This window comes from Notolepis coatsorum, assembly GCF_963971535.1.
Source record: "Notolepis coatsorum genome assembly, chromosome: 17".
In the NCBI taxonomy this organism is placed as follows: domain Eukaryota; kingdom Metazoa; phylum Chordata; class Actinopteri; order Aulopiformes; family Paralepididae; genus Notolepis; species Notolepis coatsorum.
Genome location: NC_140181.1, coordinates 88,595,940 through 88,616,219, shown reverse-complemented (window position 1 = coordinate 88,616,219; position 20,280 = coordinate 88,595,940). Strand labels below are relative to the sequence as shown.

At 45.5% G+C, this 20,280-nt stretch overlaps 1 protein-coding gene across 1 annotated transcript in view; it reads left to right on the top strand.

Moving 5' to 3' along the window:
* Nucleotides 1–20,280, top strand: part of top1b (DNA topoisomerase Ib) — a 50,265-nt gene that overhangs the window by 16,902 nt on the left and 13,083 nt on the right. Inside the window, exons 10-15 of the mRNA XM_084334190.1 lie at nucleotides 1,745–1,866; nucleotides 2,078–2,200; nucleotides 2,903–3,090; nucleotides 9,704–9,848; nucleotides 13,371–13,514; nucleotides 15,178–15,363. Coding sequence (XP_084190316.1) covers nucleotides 1,745–1,866; nucleotides 2,078–2,200; nucleotides 2,903–3,090; nucleotides 9,704–9,848; nucleotides 13,371–13,514; nucleotides 15,178–15,363 — 908 coding nt within the window. The remainder of the gene's footprint in view (nucleotides 1–1,744; nucleotides 1,867–2,077; nucleotides 2,201–2,902; nucleotides 3,091–9,703; nucleotides 9,849–13,370; nucleotides 13,515–15,177; nucleotides 15,364–20,280) is intronic.

Here is a 20,280-nt window from a genome sequence, read left to right as displayed (position 1 = left end):
GTACAGGCGCACCAACCAACCTGTAGGAGTTGTTGTCCACAACGTCCAATCCCCACCCACCGGCTTTCCCACCCCCTAACACTGTCAATTGTGTTAGTATGAACGACCAGCCAAGCTCGAACCCAGCATCTCCTGCGTTAGTGGCGAGCGTTTTGCCCACTGCGCCACTTAGCCGCCCTATTATTATAACTTATTGCGTGCGTTCTGCTTCTGAAATGGATTATATATTGCTGTTAGAACAGTTAGATGCTAGGGCGGTCAGGTGGCGTAGCGGAGATTGCGTTCGTCACCAACCCCGGAGACGCTGGATTCGCCTGTTCGAATCCAGCTCACAGCTCCGGGGTTGTCACCAGCTTGGCTGGCCGTTCACACTAATACAATTGGCAGTATTAGAGGGTGGGAGAAGCTGGCGGGGTGGGTCCGGGTCGTTGTAAACAGCGACTCCTACAGTTCGGTCGGGGCGCCTGCTAAGCGCGGATAGGATCTAAGGGCGGTAGTGTGATCCTTCCACACGTTACACGCTCTCAGTGAGAGTCCGCGCTGCCAGGTGAAAAGAAGCATTTGATTGGCTGGACGTGTGTCGGAGGAAGCACGTGACAGCCTCCACTCTCCCAGACCGACTGTGGGGGGTAAGTGCGCAGCGACCAGGAAGGGGATTGGGAATTGGCATAACAACTAACATTGGGATGGGAAAAAATCGGAGGAAAAAGGAGGGAAAAAAAGATCAATATAAAAAAAAAAATAACAGTTAGATGCTCTGGACGTATGCATAGAACGCATATTTAGAGATCGTCTAGAGATCTATTTGCAGAGCCAGATGAGTGGCTGCTTAACCGTTTCAGCCCTAGTACAATTAATACTATGATTAATTAAGAGATTTATTTCTATTGTCAGGGTTAATTTTTTATTTTATTTTTATCTCTCTTTCTCAGATTTTTCTCTGTTTTCTCCCCGTTCCAATTTAGTCGTTGTGCCAATTCCCCCCGCCCTCCCCTACCTGGTTGTTGTGCGCATGTTGTCCTACTGGTCGGTACAAGGGAACCCTGAAGTATCCGCACGCTTCCTCCGACACGTGCAGCGACAGCCAGTGGCTCTCTTCTCACCTGGCAGCGAGGGCTCTCATTGGTGAAGTGTAACGCGTGGGAGGTCACGCTGCCTTCCTCAAGTCCTGCCTCCGCTGAGCGAGCGCCCAGACCTGACCTGTAGGCGTCGCTTTCCACAACGCCAGTTTCCCACCCACGGCTTCCCTCCCCCTAACCCAGCCAAACGAGTTAGTATAGCGATCAGCCCAAGCCAAGGCAATGCTGACTCCGGGAGTCGAGACCGCAGCCTCTTGCATTGGTGACGAGCGCAATCTCCGCCACGCCACCTGACCGCCTTGTCAGGGTTAACTTGAGGAACAATGCTGATATACATTTAAGAATGAGTAATTCGCTTTTGGTTTTTAAGAAAATGGGTTGTATAGCTATTTTTGATGGAGTGAAATGTGAATAGTTATTTTTGTTTTCTTTTAGAATACTGTTTTGGAGTCTTTATTTTGTTAAGAATATAGGACAGGCATGTATTAGCATTATGCTTCAGTCTGTACCTTTTCAGTCACTGCCAAATCAAAGATTGTTGAATGATTGTATTGTGTGTGATGACTGAATAATACTACTACTACTACTACTACTACTACTACTACTACTACTACTACTACTACTACTATATTAGTTACTAACTTAGTTATCTCTGTTGTTTTCAGGCAGGCAAATTAAACTGAGTGCCCCCACAGAAGAAGTGGCTACATTTTTTGGCAAGATGCTGGATCACGAGTACACGACCAAGGACATGTTCAGAAAGAACTTCTTTAAGGACTGGAGGAAGGTGAGGAGAGAAGAGGTCCTCCTGGAAGGAGGAGGACCGCTGATCTAGGATCAGCTTTGTCCATCACATCAAACCAGATGAGATGGTCAAGGAGACATAGTCACTGATCCTAGAAAAGCGGTCCGATATGCGTCATAAGAAGTCTATGGAACATGTGAGCCCCAAATCCTTCAAATGTTCAAATCTAAAGCCTCTGCTCTCTGACCCCCAGGAAATGACACCAGACGAGAAATCGAAGATCTCCGACCTGAACAAGTGCAACTTTAATGAAATAAACGAGCACTTCAAGGCCCAATCAGAAGTCAGGAAACAGATGAGCAAAGATGATAAACTGGTAGATTGTTAATCAGTTATGCATTCACGTGCATCTAGCATGTTTATGTGTAATATACACAAAACATTTCACAAGAAAATACATGTTTTCTTGCAGTTTTCAACTATATTACCATGTTATGTGTTAACAATACCGATCAGGTATTAGTGCCTCGCAAAGTGCGTGCAGATAGGAGGTTTTTCCACACTTTCTTTTATGCAGATAGGAGGTTTTGTTCTTCGGCCATCAATATCTATTCTTCATAAGCACAACAGATACAACCTTATCTGTCCTCATATGATATGCGTAGTGAATATCGAGGATATTGCCACAAAGTCCTGTGCTAACCAGCGAAAGGTCACTTTAAACACAAAAGAAAAGGTCACATAACTGTTTTTTGTATAGGATAGTTATATATATTATAACTGTATATTGTATAGTGTATAGTAGTGTATATAGGACTCATTACCTTTTAATTCAGAAGCTTAGCATTGTATTGTATTTTATCTTAATACTTTTTATCATGTCTATTTTATTATCCATTCTATTTAATTCTATTATTATTTGTATTTTTGCACAATCAAAGCGAGCATGGCCACCTTCATTTCATTATATGTCTTGTGTAGTGTATGTATGTGACAAATAAATCTCTTGAATCTTGAATCAAAGCAAATATCGTGGCATTCTCGAGTGTGAAGTATTGTGCATATTTACACTTTGTAGAAAATCAAAGAGGAGAACGAGAGGATTCTCCAGGAGTATGGCTTCTGCATGATGGACAAACACAAGGAGAGGATTGGGAACTTCCGCATCGAGCCCCCGGGCCTCTTCAGAGGGCGAGGAGACCACCCCAAGATGGGCATGCTGAAACGCCGGCTCCGGCCCGCGGACATCATCATCAACTGTAGCAAGTAGGTGACCTCGACTGTCTCCAATCGCCGCTCAGAACCAGCGCTATTTGACCATCCATGTACATCATCTCGTCTTCGGTGACATGGGTGGAGAGACGCGACAGCGTTGTACACCTGCACATAACGGGGGCGACAGTGGCTCAGGAGGTGGAGCGGTCGTCTGGTAGTCGGAAGGTTCCCGGTTAGATTCCCGCTCCTCCCGGGCAGCATGTCGATGTGTCCTTGAGCAAGACACGTAACCCCTAATTGCTCCCGATGTGCAGGTTGGCACCTTGCATGGTCGCCTCCGCCATCGGTGTGTGAATGTGTGAATCTGAGGAACAAAAATGTTAAAGCGCTTTGGATAAAAGCACTATATAAATGCACTATTTACCATTTATAACCCATAGCTCTGTATGATATCATGTACAATAATGCTGTATATACCATTATATATATATATATATATATATATATATTTATTCTCACCGCATATATACCTATCCTCACCTGTCTGTACCTTCACATAGTCCTTTACTATATATTAGGGCTGTCAGTTTATCGCATTAATTAGATTAATTAATTACACAGCAAATTATTGCGTTATGAAAATTAACTCAAAATTAATTAATTATAATATATTTTTTTATCTCATTCATTCCATAAGAACGTAGAATACACATTTACAGACTTTTTTCTAATATGGCCCATTTGCATGTTCTTGGTATCTGATTCTAGGGACATCTATGGATCTCAGGGAATGTATTCCCAGTGTCAGAAATACTGTGTCTGTTACTAGGCTTGACTCAATTGTAATGAACCAAATGAGAATATCAATAAACTTTTTTTTTATCTTTGACTGTGAATAACACCATGCAAAAATTGACCAGACCTGAAAAATCTAAGCAAATTAATAGATGGAAGATGATTAAACAGAAGGTTTTGTAGATACAGTACTGAATTCTGCCATCCGGACACATGCAATTTGAAATATGATTATAGAATATCAGGCATAAAATGGTTATGCGATTAAAATGCGATTAATTAGATTAATTAATTACAAATCCTGTAATTAATTAGATAAAAAAAATTAATCGCCTGACAGCACTACTATATATATATATATATATATATATCTGTACATATCCTCTTACTAGTCACACTGCTGGCCAGTAGTAGTCATACTGTCTTTATTTATTATACTACAACTCTCTGTACATACATTGGATTATCACTACTCTCAGTAGTACTAATTTGTATATTTTGTACCCAGTTTAACCACCTGTACATTGTGTATCGCTGTTGCACTTTACTGTTACATTTGCACTCTGGTCGGATGCCAAACTTCTTTTCCTTGTACTGTACTTGTGCTGTATGATGACAATACAGATTTGAATCTAATCTAATTGGACGGCTTCACGGTACAGTGGGATCTCACCCGGACCGCGCAGGACATAACGATGGATACAGACAGTTGACAGACTCTACAGTCTACAGGGTCTACCCTACAGCCTATACATTCAGTACTATGTACGTTAATATTTTAAGGGTACAGCTATAGAGCACAGTACTGCGTGAGTCCAGGAGCGTAGTACAGTACAGAGGGTCGAAGTCGGAAGGTGTGCTGTAATGTGTAGTTGTCTGTTATTACCACAAGGAGGCCTTGTGCACTACTGCACTGACTACTCAAACCTTTTCATACCACGACCCCATTTTATTTAGGACTTTTTTTGGGGACCCCACACTTAATGTATCTCGTAATTTCAACATGGAATTAAGGAATATCAAATTAAAAGCACACATTGTTGAACTTGACCATGCATATTTATTAGAAAATTATATTACAGCACTATGTTATCAATACACATTTATAAAACGAGGCATATTTATGTTGCCAGAACATAAAAAAAAATATATATATATATATATATTTTATATTTTACTTGCCAATGCACTGTCACCTACCCGTGACCCCACTTTGGGTCGCGACCCGTAGTTTGAGAACTTCTGGACTAGGGGGTCCTATTGTGTGTGTGTGTGTGTGTGTGTGTGTGTGTGTGTGTGTGTGTGTGTGTGTGTGTGCGTGCGTGCTGGGGGTGAATGATACTGTCCATGTTATGGGCTGTAAACTTGCCTGTGAGAAGACAACATGTTACATGGAGGTTGTTTATGGGAGCTATATGTTCCTGACGTCCCGACATCCATTTGTTTCGGTGTCTGGAGCTGCTACAGTGTGTGGGTTCCTCCTTAAGTTCTTTCCCTCTCTCCTTACATTGCACCCCAGCCCCCCCCCCCCACATTGTTAGACTCCTTCGTTTGATTGATTGATTGATTGAATTGATTGATTGATTGAAAACTTTATTAACAGATTGCAGAATGGGCACAGTACAGTACAGCTCAATACATACAATTGTTAAGGGGATGCAGACCAGAGAAAGACTTTCGTCTTGTTTACATCAGGGTCCCCCATTTTCAATTCATCATAACATATATGACATACACGACAGATAGACAGTACTGCTACATCTATACATTTATGACATACCAGATTTGCAAATACAGTACTGTTTGTGATACAAAAAGAGTCCAGAAAAGAGAGTATATACATTTGATGTAGAAACTGTACATTGGAGGTGGTTGGGTAGGTGGGGTGGGGTTGAGTGGGTGGGGGGGCGGGTGGGGGGGACTGTACATTGGAGGTGGTTGGGTGGGGTGGGGTTGGGTAGGAGGGGATCCTGTCCCTCCCTCCCTCGTGTTTCTTTTTGTCTTGCTCCCCCTTATCACCCCCTCCATCTTCTGACTGCCATGTTGTGATCGCTGGAGTTATTTATAGCAGCCTGGAATAATTCTCTTTTTATCGCTGTCCTTCCCTGCCTCTTGCTTGTGTGTGTGTGTGTGTGTGTGTGTGTGTGTGTGTGTTGATGTGGTAATCTGTACAGGTCATTCAGTTTACATATAGACGCGCGCGCGCGCGTGTGTGTGTGTGAAAGTATGTGCCGCTGCATGTCGCATGTATAGTGCTGTTATCCTGTGTGCACACACACACACACACACACACACACACACACACACACACACACACACACACACACACACACACACACACTGTGTCAAAGGTAGTCTTCCTGTCAGCGTAGCAGAGTACATGGAGAAGGTGGAAACAATAACGCGACCCGTAGGGGCCAAGTTGTCCTTCACACACAAGCCCTCCACACTCTCTGTCTCACTGGGACGCTCTCCGTCCTCTATTGTCCTCTACGCGGTTGACAACAATAATAATAATAATAATAATAATGAGGGCGGCTGGGTGACGCAGCGGAGATTGCGCTCGTCACCAATGCGAGAGACTCCGGTCTCGAATCCGAATGTCAGCATTGCCTCCGGCTTGGGCCGGCCGTCATACTAACTAAATTGGCAGAGTTAGCGGGAAGGGAAGTCGATGAGGTGGTAATCTGGCGTTGTGGACAGCGACTCCTACAGGTCGGTCAGGGCGCCTGCACAGCAAAAGACAGGAAGTGGTGAAGGTAGTGTGACCTCCCACGCGTTACACTTCACCAATGAGAGTCCGCACTGTCAGGTGAAAAGAGAGCCGCTGGCTGTCTCTGCATGTGTCAGAGGAAGCATGTGGTAGACCTCAGGGCTCCCTAAGACCGACCAGTAGGGGGCACATGCGCGCAACGACCAGGTAGGGGAGGGGGAAATTGGCATAATGACTAAATTGGGATGGGAGGAAAAACACGGAAAAACCAGGAGGAGAAAAAGAGGATTAAAAAATTATAATAATAATAATAATTCATTACATTTATATAGCGCTTTTCTAGACACTCAAAGCGCTCCCCACAATGTAGGGTGGAAATTGCCTCCTTCACCACCACTGGTAGCACCCAACCTTGGGCTACGCAGGCTCAATGGCTGCCATACACTGGCACCATGCACACATCAGGGCGTTATCCTGGACTCCACCCTTTCCTATCAAGCCCATGTCAGTTCCGTCACTAAATCCGCCTTCTTCCACCTCAGAAACATCTCCAGACTCCGACCATCACTTTCCGACTCCACAGCTGAGACCCTCATCCATGCCTTTGTAACCTCCCGCCTGGACTACTGCAACGGGGTCCTGTCCAGGGTCCCAAGCAAAACCCTGGACAGGCTCCAGTATGTTCAAAATTCAGCTGCCAGGGTTCTAACCCGCACCAAACCCTGGCAGCACATCACCCCCACCCTCATCCACCTCCACTGGCTCCCCATCAAATCCCGCATCACCTACAAAACCCTCCTGCTCACCTACAACTCCCTTCACACTCTGGCACCTCAGTACCTCACTGACCTCCTCCACCCCTACACTCAGTCACGGTCCCTGCGATCCACGGACACTGGTCAGCTCTCCATCCCCCGAACCAGACTGCGGACCTTCGGGGACAGAGCTTTCAGTGTGGCAGCTCCCACCCTCTGGAACTCCCTCCCTGCAGAACTCTGCACCGCCCCAACTCTGGACTCATTCAAAAAACTGTTCAAAACCCACCTCTTCAATTTGGCCTTTAACCCCTAATTTCTCACTTTATATGTATATGTTGTGTCTGTCCACTATGTATGTTAATTTGTCATCTCCCCCCCCCCCCCCCTATGTAAAACGACCTTGGGTCTTCTAAAAGGCGCTATATAAAATGAAGTTATTATTATTATTATTATTATTATTATTATTATTATTATTATTATTATTATTATTATTATTATTATTATTATTATTATTATCACACTACACAATGGCTGAACGGCTCAGGAGACAGGGATTGATATCAGCCAATTAACACTTTGAATGCCCATAACAAATATTCTCAGGTTTACCCCCGCGTTTTTTTATTTTTATTAGCGATCTGAATTCATATTTCATCAACCGAGTCTACCGTTGGTAAATCAGCCACCCCAGGCGCTCAGATGTGAAAAAAGCGCCCCCTATCGTCTCCCAGATGGTAATTCACCCTTTTGGATTGGACTCAATGAAAATGCATGGGGGAAAAAAACCCGGACTCCACATTTTACTTCTCACGCATGTAACCGGGGCTGATCAGCTTCATGCTGGACCCTCAGCACAGCGTGTATACGCTGTTTTACAGTATACGCGTGGGATCAATAAAAGGATTGATTTTTGGAATGGTCGATCAGGAATTGGAATAATCCATTTGGATACCATCTGATCTCAGGTAAGGAATCTATTTTACCAGTCTTAGGATAATCAGACCTTTTTTCACGGAGATATAAGCTTTCCCCCTATATGTGATATGGCTATTTTGACTGTGCGAGTGATCAGGAAATAAGAGAATCAATTTACAGCTCGCGGCACCAGCGTGCATACGTACACATATACTATCGATAATCTAGCGTTTATTTGAAAACGATTCATAAATAGGCAGAACAATGACAACGTTCTAGAATATTACAGTACATCAGCGTTTATCAAGGATTTTTTTTTTTTTTTTTAAACGATGGCTTTTCGGGTGGCCAGTGTGAGTGGCTACAGACCGCTGCACTTAAATATAAACATTAGTCTACCTGGAGACTCAATGAGGTAATTGTAGATGTCGCCATAAGACGCGTCTGGCAATTTAGTGGGATAATTTTTTCATTATCCTGTTCGGCTGAAAGGACACTGGCCACCGAAGCTCCCCCCTCTGATAGAACAGTCCACATTCATTCGTGCGTCATCTCGCGTCGTCCAGACTCCATGGGCAATCTGCGCATGTGCATGGAGAATAGGTGCTTTAAAATGGGCTTTTTCTCTGCCGATTTAGTTCTGATCGACTAGGAATGGGTCACGCCGTGTTCAGGAGATTGAGGCGCATAAACGTCTATTCGATCATGTCTCTAGCACCCCCACAGCCGTATCGGCAACCACTTACATCACGGCTCTGATCCACATTCATTCATATGCTCCCCCCGCAATCTCCTCCCCGATTTCAGAATCCCGGAAGTGTTTTTTTTTTTTTATCCACTTTTTCTCCCATTTTCTATATTTTCTCCCATCCCAATTTCGTATCATCCAATTCAACCCTCCCCTGTCACGAACGCTGTTTCTTGCCTCCCACAAGCCGGCTGCAATGTGGACTAAGTCATACATAGCACAAGTCCCCTCCGGTACTTGAGGTAACAGCAGTCGCATCTTTTCACCTGCGCAGCTCGATCTCTCAGTGGCGAGGAGTAACGCGTGGGAGGCTCACGCTGCCCCCGACACTTCCTGATTCTACTGCACAGGCGCACCAACCGACCTGTAGGAGTCGCTGTCCACAACGCCCCATCCCCACCCATCAGTTTCCCACCCCCTAATACGGCCAATGTGTATTAGTATGAACGACCAGCTAAACTGAAAGCAATGTGGAGGGCTGGGCTCGAACAGGCGAGCCCAGCGTCTCCACATTCGTGGCGAGCGCCTTTCCCACTACGCCGCGTAGCCGCCCAGAATCCCGGAAGTGTTGCGGTGGTCTATCACCGTAACAGGGGCATTGTTACTGACTAGTCCAGAGGACAGAGTGCCCCCTGCTGGACAACAACACCACCGCTTGATTGGGGGGGGGCACACACGTTTCGGCTCGTATCGTATCGACGCATCAGACCGCCTCCCTCTCTCTCTCCATCGTAGGGACTCCAAGCACCCCAAGCCTCCGCCAGGCACGCGCTGGAAGGAGGTCCGCCACGACAACAAGGTGACCTGGCTGGTGTCCTGGACTGAGAACATCCAGGGCTCCATCAAGTACATCATGTTGAATCCCAGCTCCAGGATCAAGGTACGTCTCATCCTTGACCTCTCGCGCCGACCCATATTATCCCCTGACCTAATCCCGGCCCTAATCTCAGTTTGAAGGATTGGCTATTACACTGTGACCACGCTAGAAGCTCCACTCTCCCTCACAACCACAGATACACGGACCATCTGAGTACTTGCTAACTGGCTTGCACTGTGTGTCTTTATGCCCGTTAGCATTACAGAATCACAGTAGTGGAAGAAGTACACAGTTTCTTTACTTGAGTAAAAGTAGAAATACCCAAATAAATGAGTACTCTGGTCAAAGTAAAAGTCCTCCTTTCAGAGTTCTACTTAACACTTTAATCGCCGGAAACGCCGAAACTTGTCATTGCCCGCCATGCTCATTCTGCCGAAGACGCCGTAACACGTCTTTGATATCAATATTTCAAAAATCTGTGATCGAAATCATATTTCTCCTCCGGGGACCTGATATATACTGCTGAGCTCCACTCAACTCTCTAACGGTTCAAGAGCGCCATCTGGTGGCCGATCGGCAGATCGCCCAATAGGAAGTCATGTGGATGAAGTGGTGCTCACCCATATTTCGTCCGGGCACTCGCTATCATTAGCAGGACTCCATCTTGACACAGTGAACACCGATCGGTGCAAATAACTCGACAAACAACATGATTCGGACGTATATACTATTATACAACCTGGAGATGGATCGGGTATTTCGACATCCCATAATAGGAATATCTCTGCTCCACGCTCATCGCCCAACGGCGCGAGGAAGATACGGTAAGATCCAGCGTTATTTTCCAACGTGTTCTTTACTAACTGCTCTGATGATCATATCACCCACACTAGATGAATGATATAACGTTGCCCACGGAATTATAAACGACCCCCCGCCCATCCGGTCAACATCAGATGATACGTAGTAACTTCTAGAACCACGTCCAGTTGAAATTTTTTATCTTGCGTCGATTGCTATCAAACTGTATTTCATCATCAATATAATGCATTTGGAGCTATAAATCACGTTCTGGAGAAAGCTGCAGAAAACGATAAAAACATACTTATACTTTAGACTGTATTTTAGTATGAATATGTGAATGAAAAAGTATAACGTTGCTACACCCTGAACAATAGATATAGGACATTGAATGGGCCATAATAATGTCAATTTAGCAATACAATTTTAAAAGTTATAGCCCTGCAAAGAAGGGGAACTTCTCCATAGACAAATAGAGATGGCGAGGGATGGTAAATTATGAATTTAACCATGGCGATCAAAGTGTTAAGTAAAAGTGGAGAGATGTATTTGATATTGAATGTACTTAACCTCTTAACAGGCACCCAGAAAAGTGGGCATTTATTTGACTTGATCTTGAGGACTGCATACTTTCTTTAGCAATGCTTAGCTTTATACTTTATACTTGCACATGCATGAGCCTGGTCTCTTTTGAAAGATAACATTCTGAAGTTACTAATGCAAAGATGGCACTTTTAGTGCTAATTAAATAGAGTAACAGAGGTCTGAACTTGAGTTGAACTTGAACTTGTGTACTAAAATGTTTACGCTGTGGATCCATAGCCTGAAGTATTATGTAGTATAGGTCCAAATCTTATAAGAATCCGTTCAGAAATGGGTCTTTGAGAGAGATCCGGGTAAACCGTGCAAAAAAAGAATAAAAGCTCTCCAAAATCCACTTCCTCATCCACGGCCATTCATTCTGAAGTGTGATTCACTTCTGGTGATTCAGATCCCTTATTCGCACCCCCCACGTGGGGTATCATTGGAAAGGTACACTCATTGGCTACAACGCTGACCAATCATTTTTGCCCTCAGTGGATGATTGGCAGTTCTGGAGCGTCGGGAGTCCGGGGTGGTCATCTGACGTGCGGCACATAAAAAGACGCTCGCCTGACATAATCGTCATGTAACTCGAGAACCGAGGTGGCGTTCGAATGGCAACAAATAGATTTTTCGAACGGTAATTTATATGTTCTGTGAAAAATGCAGCCTGAGCTGCTAGAGTGGTCTGGGGTCCAGTTGTGCTGCTTTGATTAACCTCTTAAGCCCCATCAGCCCGGTACCGGCCCAAGATTTATTTCACGTCACAAATAGATCAATACAATCCGTATTAAGTGATGTTGTGTTTCTTTTCAAATGTAGCCAAGAGTAAAGACCCTAACCCTATCAAAACAGCAGTCAAATTGTATATTTTCAGCACTATGTTTGTTTACCAATGATTTTAAACTTCTGTAGTGTGTTAGTGAAAGGGTTAACCTTCTGTAGTGTGGTAGTGAAAGGGTTAACCCTTTGTAGTGTGGTAGTGAAAGGATTAACCTGTGGTGTGGTAGTGAAAGGGTTAACCCTTTGTAGTGAAAGGGTTAAGTACAGTACTTAAAAATACGTTCCACCACTGCAAAGTTATCAATTCTTACTTTTGACAGCGGAGATGGTAAAAGTAGACTTGGCTAACGTCACGACAGGCTAACAGAAATAAAAAATCTACTTTATTTTCACTGACGATCTAAAAGCATGTAGTTTGGGTGGATTTCATGTGTGTCTCACTAGCAAATTCCTCCTCCTGAACCCTGTCTCTGTATATCAGGGCTATTCAACTGGCGGCCCGCGGGCCAGATCCGGCCCGCGGGATGATTCTGAACGTCCCGCAAAAGATTACATGATAATAAAAAAAAAATATTATTATTTTTTTTTCTTTTTTTTTCATGTCAACGTTCACATGCACAATTGAGCCAAAAGTCACTTTGCAAGTTGATTTGATGAATTTGACATGCCCAGAGAATTGATGCATTTTGTGAGCAACCCATTTGCCAATGTAGCTGCTAGGACAAGAGTTTCCTTGCATCACTTCACATTGATGAAGGTCTCCTGCAACTTGAAATAATTGACATGCAAGCATCATCTGCTCTGAAGCAGGCACTTGAGAATGAATCCACCACAACATTTTGGATAAAGTGTATTCATGTCAACACATTCCCTAAAATAAAAACGCTGGCAATATCTGTGCTAACAATGTTTGGCTCAACATACACCTGTGAATCCAGTTTCTCTCACATGAATGCCATTAAAACAAGCAACCGTGCCTCCTTGACAAATGAGCATTTGCATCACTGTTTGTGGGTAGCCCTCACTTCCTATGAACCCTCTTTCTCTGCCATTGCCCAGTCAAAGAAGTGCAATCTCTCTCATTAGATGTGTGTATGTAGGCTAGGCCTGTCTGCCCCCACCCCCCCTGATGTTTGAGAGTTAAGAGTGGACAATAAGTGCTAATAAGATGCTGTGATTTGCTGTTGTTGCACAGACATGAAGCACTTTTTTCATAAGCTCAGCTGCACTATAAATGTGTTTTTTTTGTTCAAGGGTTGATGTCTCTCTCTCTCTCTCTCTCATCTCTCTCTCTCTCTCTCTCTCTCTCTCCTCTCTCTCTCTCTCTCTCTCTCTCTCTCTCTCTCTCTCTCTCTCTCTCTCTCTCTCTCTCTCTCTCTCTCTCTCTCTCTCTCTCTCTCTGTCTCTCTCTCTCTGCAGGGGGAGAAGGACTGGCAGAAGTATGAGACGGCCCGGAGGCTGAAGAAGTGTGTGGACCGCCTGCGCTCCCAGTACAGAGACGACTGGAAGTCTAAAGAGATGAGGATCAGACAGAGGGCCGTGGCGCTCTACTTCATAGACAAGGTGAGAGGAGGTCTAGAGGTAGAGTGGTCGTCTGGTAATCGGGAAGATTCCCGGGTTCGATTCCCGCTCCTCCCGGGCAGCGTGTCGAAGTGCCCTTGAGCAAGACACTTAAAGGGGAACTATCTTATAAATGGCCTTTTTGAGTGTTTAGCATTGTTTCCTAGCTATGTGAACTTATATTAATATGATCTATGTCTCAAAATTCTCATATTGGCGCATTCTTCCAATTCTCCTCTCACAATATTCACCCTCACTGAACTGAGTCATTTGAAAATGTGATGATTTGTGATGTCAGAAAGACACCGCTGCATGTTAATGTTGAGATACAAGATGAGCTGCACCTGGAGCCCAGGCTCAAAACGGCTCGAGATCTTGAGGTAGAAAAATGCTGTTTTTGAGGACTTGATTAGAAATACAAAACAATGAATAAAAAAAATATATATATTACAGAGGTGTTCCATAGACTCACAGGAATTGTGTAAAAGTGCCCAAATAGTGAAAGAAATAGTAAAATAGTTCCCCTTTAAAGGAACACGCCAACCTTTTGGGAATTCGCTATTTGCCATCTACCCTGGAGTTAGACAAGCAGATACATACCCTTTACTTCTCTGTGCATGCATTAGGCTTAGGGAACAGCCACACCGTTAGCCTAGCTTAGCGTAATTCACTGGAAGTAGGTGTGCCAGTGTAGCCTAGTTCCCAACAGTCACGAAATACACTCCAAATACAACTCCAAAACGTTCCTGTAAACATGTTGTGAACAAGTGTGTATTTACCACGTTGAGAAAACAAATATATTAGACATTTTCGTTTTCTAAGCAGATATATACTCTGAAATTTTTTTGCCGAACCACTGCTGCCTGGGCGCAGTCATTTCATCACCTCAAAAGCCTCGTTGTTTTTTGAAAAATGGGAGAGAAGAAAAGGGTATGTATCTGCTTGTCTAACTCCAGGGTAGATGGCAAATAAGCTAATTTCCGAAAAAGTTGGCAAGTTCCTTTAACCCCTAATTGCTCCCGATGAGCAGGTTGGCACCTTGCATGGTTGCCTCTGCCATTGGTGTGTGAATGTGCGAGTGAATGGGTGAATGTGAGAAACTAAATATTGTAAAGTGCTTTTGATAAAAGCTCTATATGAATGCACCATTTACCATTTACGTAGTCATATCAGCGAATATTACCCCTTTTAAAAAGAAAATATAATAATAATCATAATCATAATAATTAGCTAGTGAGTGGGGAGAATGCACCCTACAATCATAATATCCATTACATTATCATTATCATGCGTACTCTTGTTATACTGAGTTTGTAAAGCTTAATGTCGTGTTAAACTGGGACCCCCCAGGGACCCTCTCGAGGACCCCTGGGGCTCACCAGACTTCCACACCTCACGTCTCATATCTTCCAACATGTTAACCCTTTCACTGCGACAATACAGAAGGTTAACCCTTTCACTGCCACACGACAAAGGGTTAACCATTTCACTGCCACACTACAGAAGGTTAACCCTTTCACTACCACGCTACAGACTGTTAACCGTCTGTAGTGTGGTAGGGAAAGGGTTAACCTTCTGTAGTGTGGTAGCGAAGGGGTTAATCAGCAAACGAGCGACTCTATGCTCTCCATACCTGACCGAGCTGCGCGCCTCTCGCCTCCCGTAGTTGGCGCTGAGGGCGGGAAACGAGAAGGAGGAGGGGGAGACGGCGGACACGGTGGGTTGCTGCTCGCTGAGGGTGGAGCACATCAAACTCTACCCCAAGATGGATGACCAGGAGTACGTGGTGGAGTTCGACTTCCTGGGAAAGGACTCCATACGCTACTACAACAAGATCCCAGTGGAGAAGAGGGTGAGAGAGGGATGCATGAATGAATGAATGAATGAATGAATGAAAACTTTATTTAACAGATTGCAGAATGGGTACAATACAGTACGGCTCAATACATACAATTGTTAAGGGGATGCAGACCTGAGAAAGACGTTTGTCTTGTTTCCATCAGGGTCCCCCATTTTCAATTCATATAGACATTTATGACATACACAACATACATGACATTTATGGCATAGGGACATATAGGTATTTAGTACTGATACATTTGTGACATAAGCGGTATTCAAATATACAGTACTGTTACCCCTAGATCCTGACAGAGTATATACATATGATGGGGAGGGGACTGTTCATTAGGAGGGGGTGGGTGGGTGGGAGGGAAATATACATACGGCGGGGAGGGAATATATACGTGCGGTGGGGAGGAGACTGTCTATTAGGAGATGGTGGGGGTTTTGGGCATTTACGGTGGCCAGTTTCGAATTGCAGCCTCCCGTAGGTGCTCTTTAAGAGCGGTTTTGAATGTGGGCAGGGATTCACATTCCTTTACAGCTTTGGGTAGGGCGTTCCACATTGTTGTGGCATAATTGCGAAACGTGTTTAGTCCCTTGTTTGAGCCGAATCTGGGTTTAACATGATTTGTTGAGCTTCCTCTGGTGTAGTGGTTGTGGTATTCACTGACCTTTGGGAAGTATTTTGACATGTACATGGGCACCCCGGTCGTATAGTGTATCTTGTAGACCAGGCCCATTGCAAGTTGCTGTACTCTGTCGTCTACTCTAAGCCATCCTAGGTTGGCAAAGTGGGCAGGGGTGAGGTGGGTTCTGGGGTTCAGGTCAAGTAGTAGTCTGACCAGTTTGTTTTGTGATGTTTGTAATTTTGTTTTAAGCGCCTTTGAGGTGCTTTGGTACCATGAGGTGCACGCATAGTCATAGTACCCTTACATTTACATTTACATTTAGTCATTTAGCTGACGCTTTTATCCAAAGCGACTTACAAGTTCTGTACGACAAGCCATCAGGAAGAGCACAACTCTATCAGCTGAGTAACAATGTTCATCAAAGTGTTGAGTGCTACAGTGTAGGTTAGTTTATTAGGACAAGTGCATGACAGTATGGTTAGTTAGGGTTAGATTTTTTTTTTTTTTTTTTTTTTAATTCAGATAATGGTTGAAGAAGTGAGTCTTTAGTCGACGGCGAAAGATTGGACGTGTTTCGGCTGTCCTAACTGGGGTGGGTAGTTCATTCCACCATTGTGGGGCAAGGACTGAGAATAGGCGACTTCTCTTTGATGACCCTCCCGGAGCTTGGATAGGAGTAGGTCTGAGGCGGCCAGAAGATGCAGAGCGTAGGGGTCTTGAGGGTGTGTAGTTAGAGACCATTGACCGGAGGTAGGCGGGAGCAGTTCCCTTTGCCGCACGGTATGCTAGGTCAAGGGCCTTGAAGCGGATTCGTGCAGCAATGGGGAGCCAGTGCAGGTCCCTAAGAAGTGGGGTGACATGGGCCGACTTCGGTAGGTTTGAGATCAGGCGGGCCGCTGCGTTCTGAATGAGTTGAAGAGGCTTAGTGGCAGTGGCCGGGAGGCCAGCGAGCAGTGCGTTGCAGTAGTCGAGGCGGGAGATGACTGTTGATTGGACGAGGAGTTGGGTGGCTTCTTTTGTCAGGAAGGGGCGTATCCTTCTGACGTTGCTCAGGAGGAATCGGCAGGTTCTGGTTGTCGCTGCGATGTGAGCAGAGAAGTTCAACTGGTCGTCGAGGACAACACCAAGGTTCTTGGCGGTCGGGGACGCGGTCACAGCTGCATTCTCGACTGTGATGGAAAGGTCGGTCAGGGGGGAGGATTTGGCCGGCAGGTGGAGCAATTCTGTTTTGCTTAGGTTCAGTTTGAGGTGGTTGGTCGTCATCCAGGCGGAGATGTCGGACAGACAGGCCGAGATCCGCTCAGAGACGTGGATATCTGAGGGAGGGAAGGAGAGGAAGAGTTGAGTATCGTCGGCATAACAGTGGTAGGAGAAGCCATGAGACGTGATAATGTTACCCAGTGATTTAGTGTAGAGGGAGAAGAGAAGGGGTCCTAAAACCGAGCCCTGGGGGACACCCGTCCGCAGGGGGCGGGTGGCCGACAGGGTCCCTCTCCATGACACTTGGTAGGAGCGGTCATTGAGGTATGATGACAACCATGTCAGCGCAGAGCCAGCCACTCCCATTCCTGCGAGGGCCGCGAGGAGGATCTGGTGGTTGACTGTGTCGAAGGCTGCAGATAGATCTAGGAGAATCAGGACAGAGGAGAGGCCTTTCGCTTTTGCTAAGTGCCTCTGTGACCGCAATGAGGGCTGTCTCTGTGGAGTGACCAGTCCTGAAGCCTGACTGATTAGGGTCTAGGAGGTCATTCTGTAAGAGATAAGCAGTAAGTTGGTTGGATACAGCACGTTCAAGTGTTTTAGAAAGGAAGGAGAGAAGAGAGACAGGACGGTAGTTGCCTATGACGGTAGGGTTCAGGGATGGTTTTTTTATGAGGGGCGTGACTCTGGCTTGTTTTAGGGAGGTGGGGACCACCCCCGAGTTGAGTGAGGAGTTGATGGTTGCAGTTAGGAATGGGAGGATGTCTGGTGCTATGGACTGGAGGAGTGGGGAAGGTAGCCGGTCCAGCTGGCATGTAGTCGGACGGTTCGACGTTACCAGTGTCAGGGTCTCGGCTTCTGTAATGGGAGAGAAAGATGACAGAGTGAAGGATGAGGTTCTCGATTCAGCATTTGGAATGGGTGGGGGTTGGGAGAAGGAGCTGCGGATGTTCTCCACTTTTTCCTCAAAGAAGATCGCAAAGTCTTCGGCAGAGAAAGATGAGGGAGGGGGGGGTGGGGGGGGAGTGAGGAGGGAGGACATGGTAGCATGCAGTTTGCGAAGATTCTTGGCAGAGGCCTCGATCCTATGGTGAAAGAAAGAAGCTTTGGCATTAGTAATGGTTTTGGAGAATGTTAACAAGAGGTTGTGATATGTGTCGATGTCAGCAGTGAGGCGTGACTTTCTATACTTCCTTTCAGCTGCTCTCAGGACCTGTCTTTGTTCTCTCACTGGATCTGTCAGCCATGGACTGGGTGGGGAACGGCGGGCAGGTTTCTCAACGAGGGGACAGAGCTTGTCGAAGGAGGTTGCAAGGGCTGAGAGGAGGGTGGAGGTTGCCATCTCTGTGGAGAGAGCAGAGAAGGTGTCACTCAAAGGTAGAGTGGATAGTATGTCAGAGGAGAGGGTGGAGGGGGATAGGGAGGGCAGGTTGCGTCTGAGTGAGACGGTTTGAGTTGGGGTGAAGACCTTTCGGTTAAGCATGAGAGTTAGTGAGAAGGATATGAAGGAATGGTCAGATACATGTAGGGGAGTTACCGTGGTGTTAATGATGCTGGAGTTACGGGAAAATATGAGATCCAAGGAGTTGCCTGCTTTGTGGGTGGGAGGCATGGCAGTGGGAGTCAGGTCAAATGATTGTAGGAGGGAGACTACTATGACTGACTGAGATGAGTCAGGCAGGTTGAAGTCGCCCAATAGAAGGAGAGGGGTACCATCTTCCGGTAAGGAGCTTAGAAGCATGTCCAGCTCATCTGTGAAGTGATCGAGCGGACCTGGAGGGCGGTAGAGTGTAACAATGGTGAGATTGAAAGGATTAGAGACAGATACTGCATGATATTCAAAAGAGGAGAGTGACAGTGCTGGGAGGGGTGTTACGTTTGTAGTCCATGAAGGAGATGTCATGAGGCCAGTGCCTCCACCCCGCCTGGAAGGTCGAGGTGTGTGAGTGAAGTTATAGTTTGTAGATAATGCTGCAGGTGTTGATGAGTTATTGGGGGTTATCCAGGTCTCAGTTAGAGCCAGGAGCTGCAGATTTTGACTATGGGCGTAGGCAGTAATGAAGTCAGCTTTCTTGACTGCTGATTGACAATTCCATAGGCCTCCCTGTACTGTGACAGGTGTATTAGTGGCTGTAGGAGGGTAGGATAGATTAGCCGGGTTGCTAGCAAACTGCCGTGGGTGGGTTGAGTCTGTTCTGGGGGAGCAGATTGTGGATATGAGACACATTGTGGTGTCAAGAGTGGCAGGGAGGAAGTAGAGAAATAGCAGAGTGGGAGGGAAAGGGAGATTTTTCAGAGTGGAGTGTAAGATAGGATTATGATGTACTTAGCACTGGGTGGATCCCTGGATTCCTCCGCGGATAACTCCAGGAAAACTCCTCTTTGTCCCTCTTCGTTTCTCGACGCTTCGCTGACGCTAAGCCAGCAGGCCTTTAAATCCCTATCACTAATTAGTGCTTTCTAACACCTGGCCCTTAATGGGTCACTTAAGGAAACAAAATGGCCGCTTTAAACACGCCCCTTAATCAAGTCAGCTGGTCAAGTCAGCAATCAAGTCTCAGTTTAAAGATATTACTAAATGACTTAAAATGTCTTACCCTGATGCAGTGTAAGTCTCTCAGTGAATGAGCTGTCCTTCCACAACAGAATGTAGTACAGAGTGAATGTTGAATGAGTGCTCCTGCCAGAGTCTTCAGGGTATTCTTGTTTACCAGATAGGAGATCCGGTACAAGAATCTAGTTCGTTGGTTGACTTTTTTTATTACATTGGATGCCATTTTGTCACAGGAAATATTTGCCTCTAGGATGGAACCCAGGTAGGTAATTTCGTCTTTCCTTGTGACAATATTGTCACCCACTGTAACTGAGAATCCATCGGTCTTGCTGAGTTTGTTATTTGAACCGAAGAGAATGGACTCTGTTTTGCCCATGTGTAATGATAGTTTATCAGCGAGCCATATGCAGATTTTGCCTAGTTCCGTGCTGAGGGTTTTTTCAACCTGCAACTTGTTCTTGTCAGAGACCAGCAGGGCTGAGTCGTCCGCAAACAGGAACAAGTTGCTGTTGCAGGCAGGGAGGGAGGGAGGGAGGGAGGG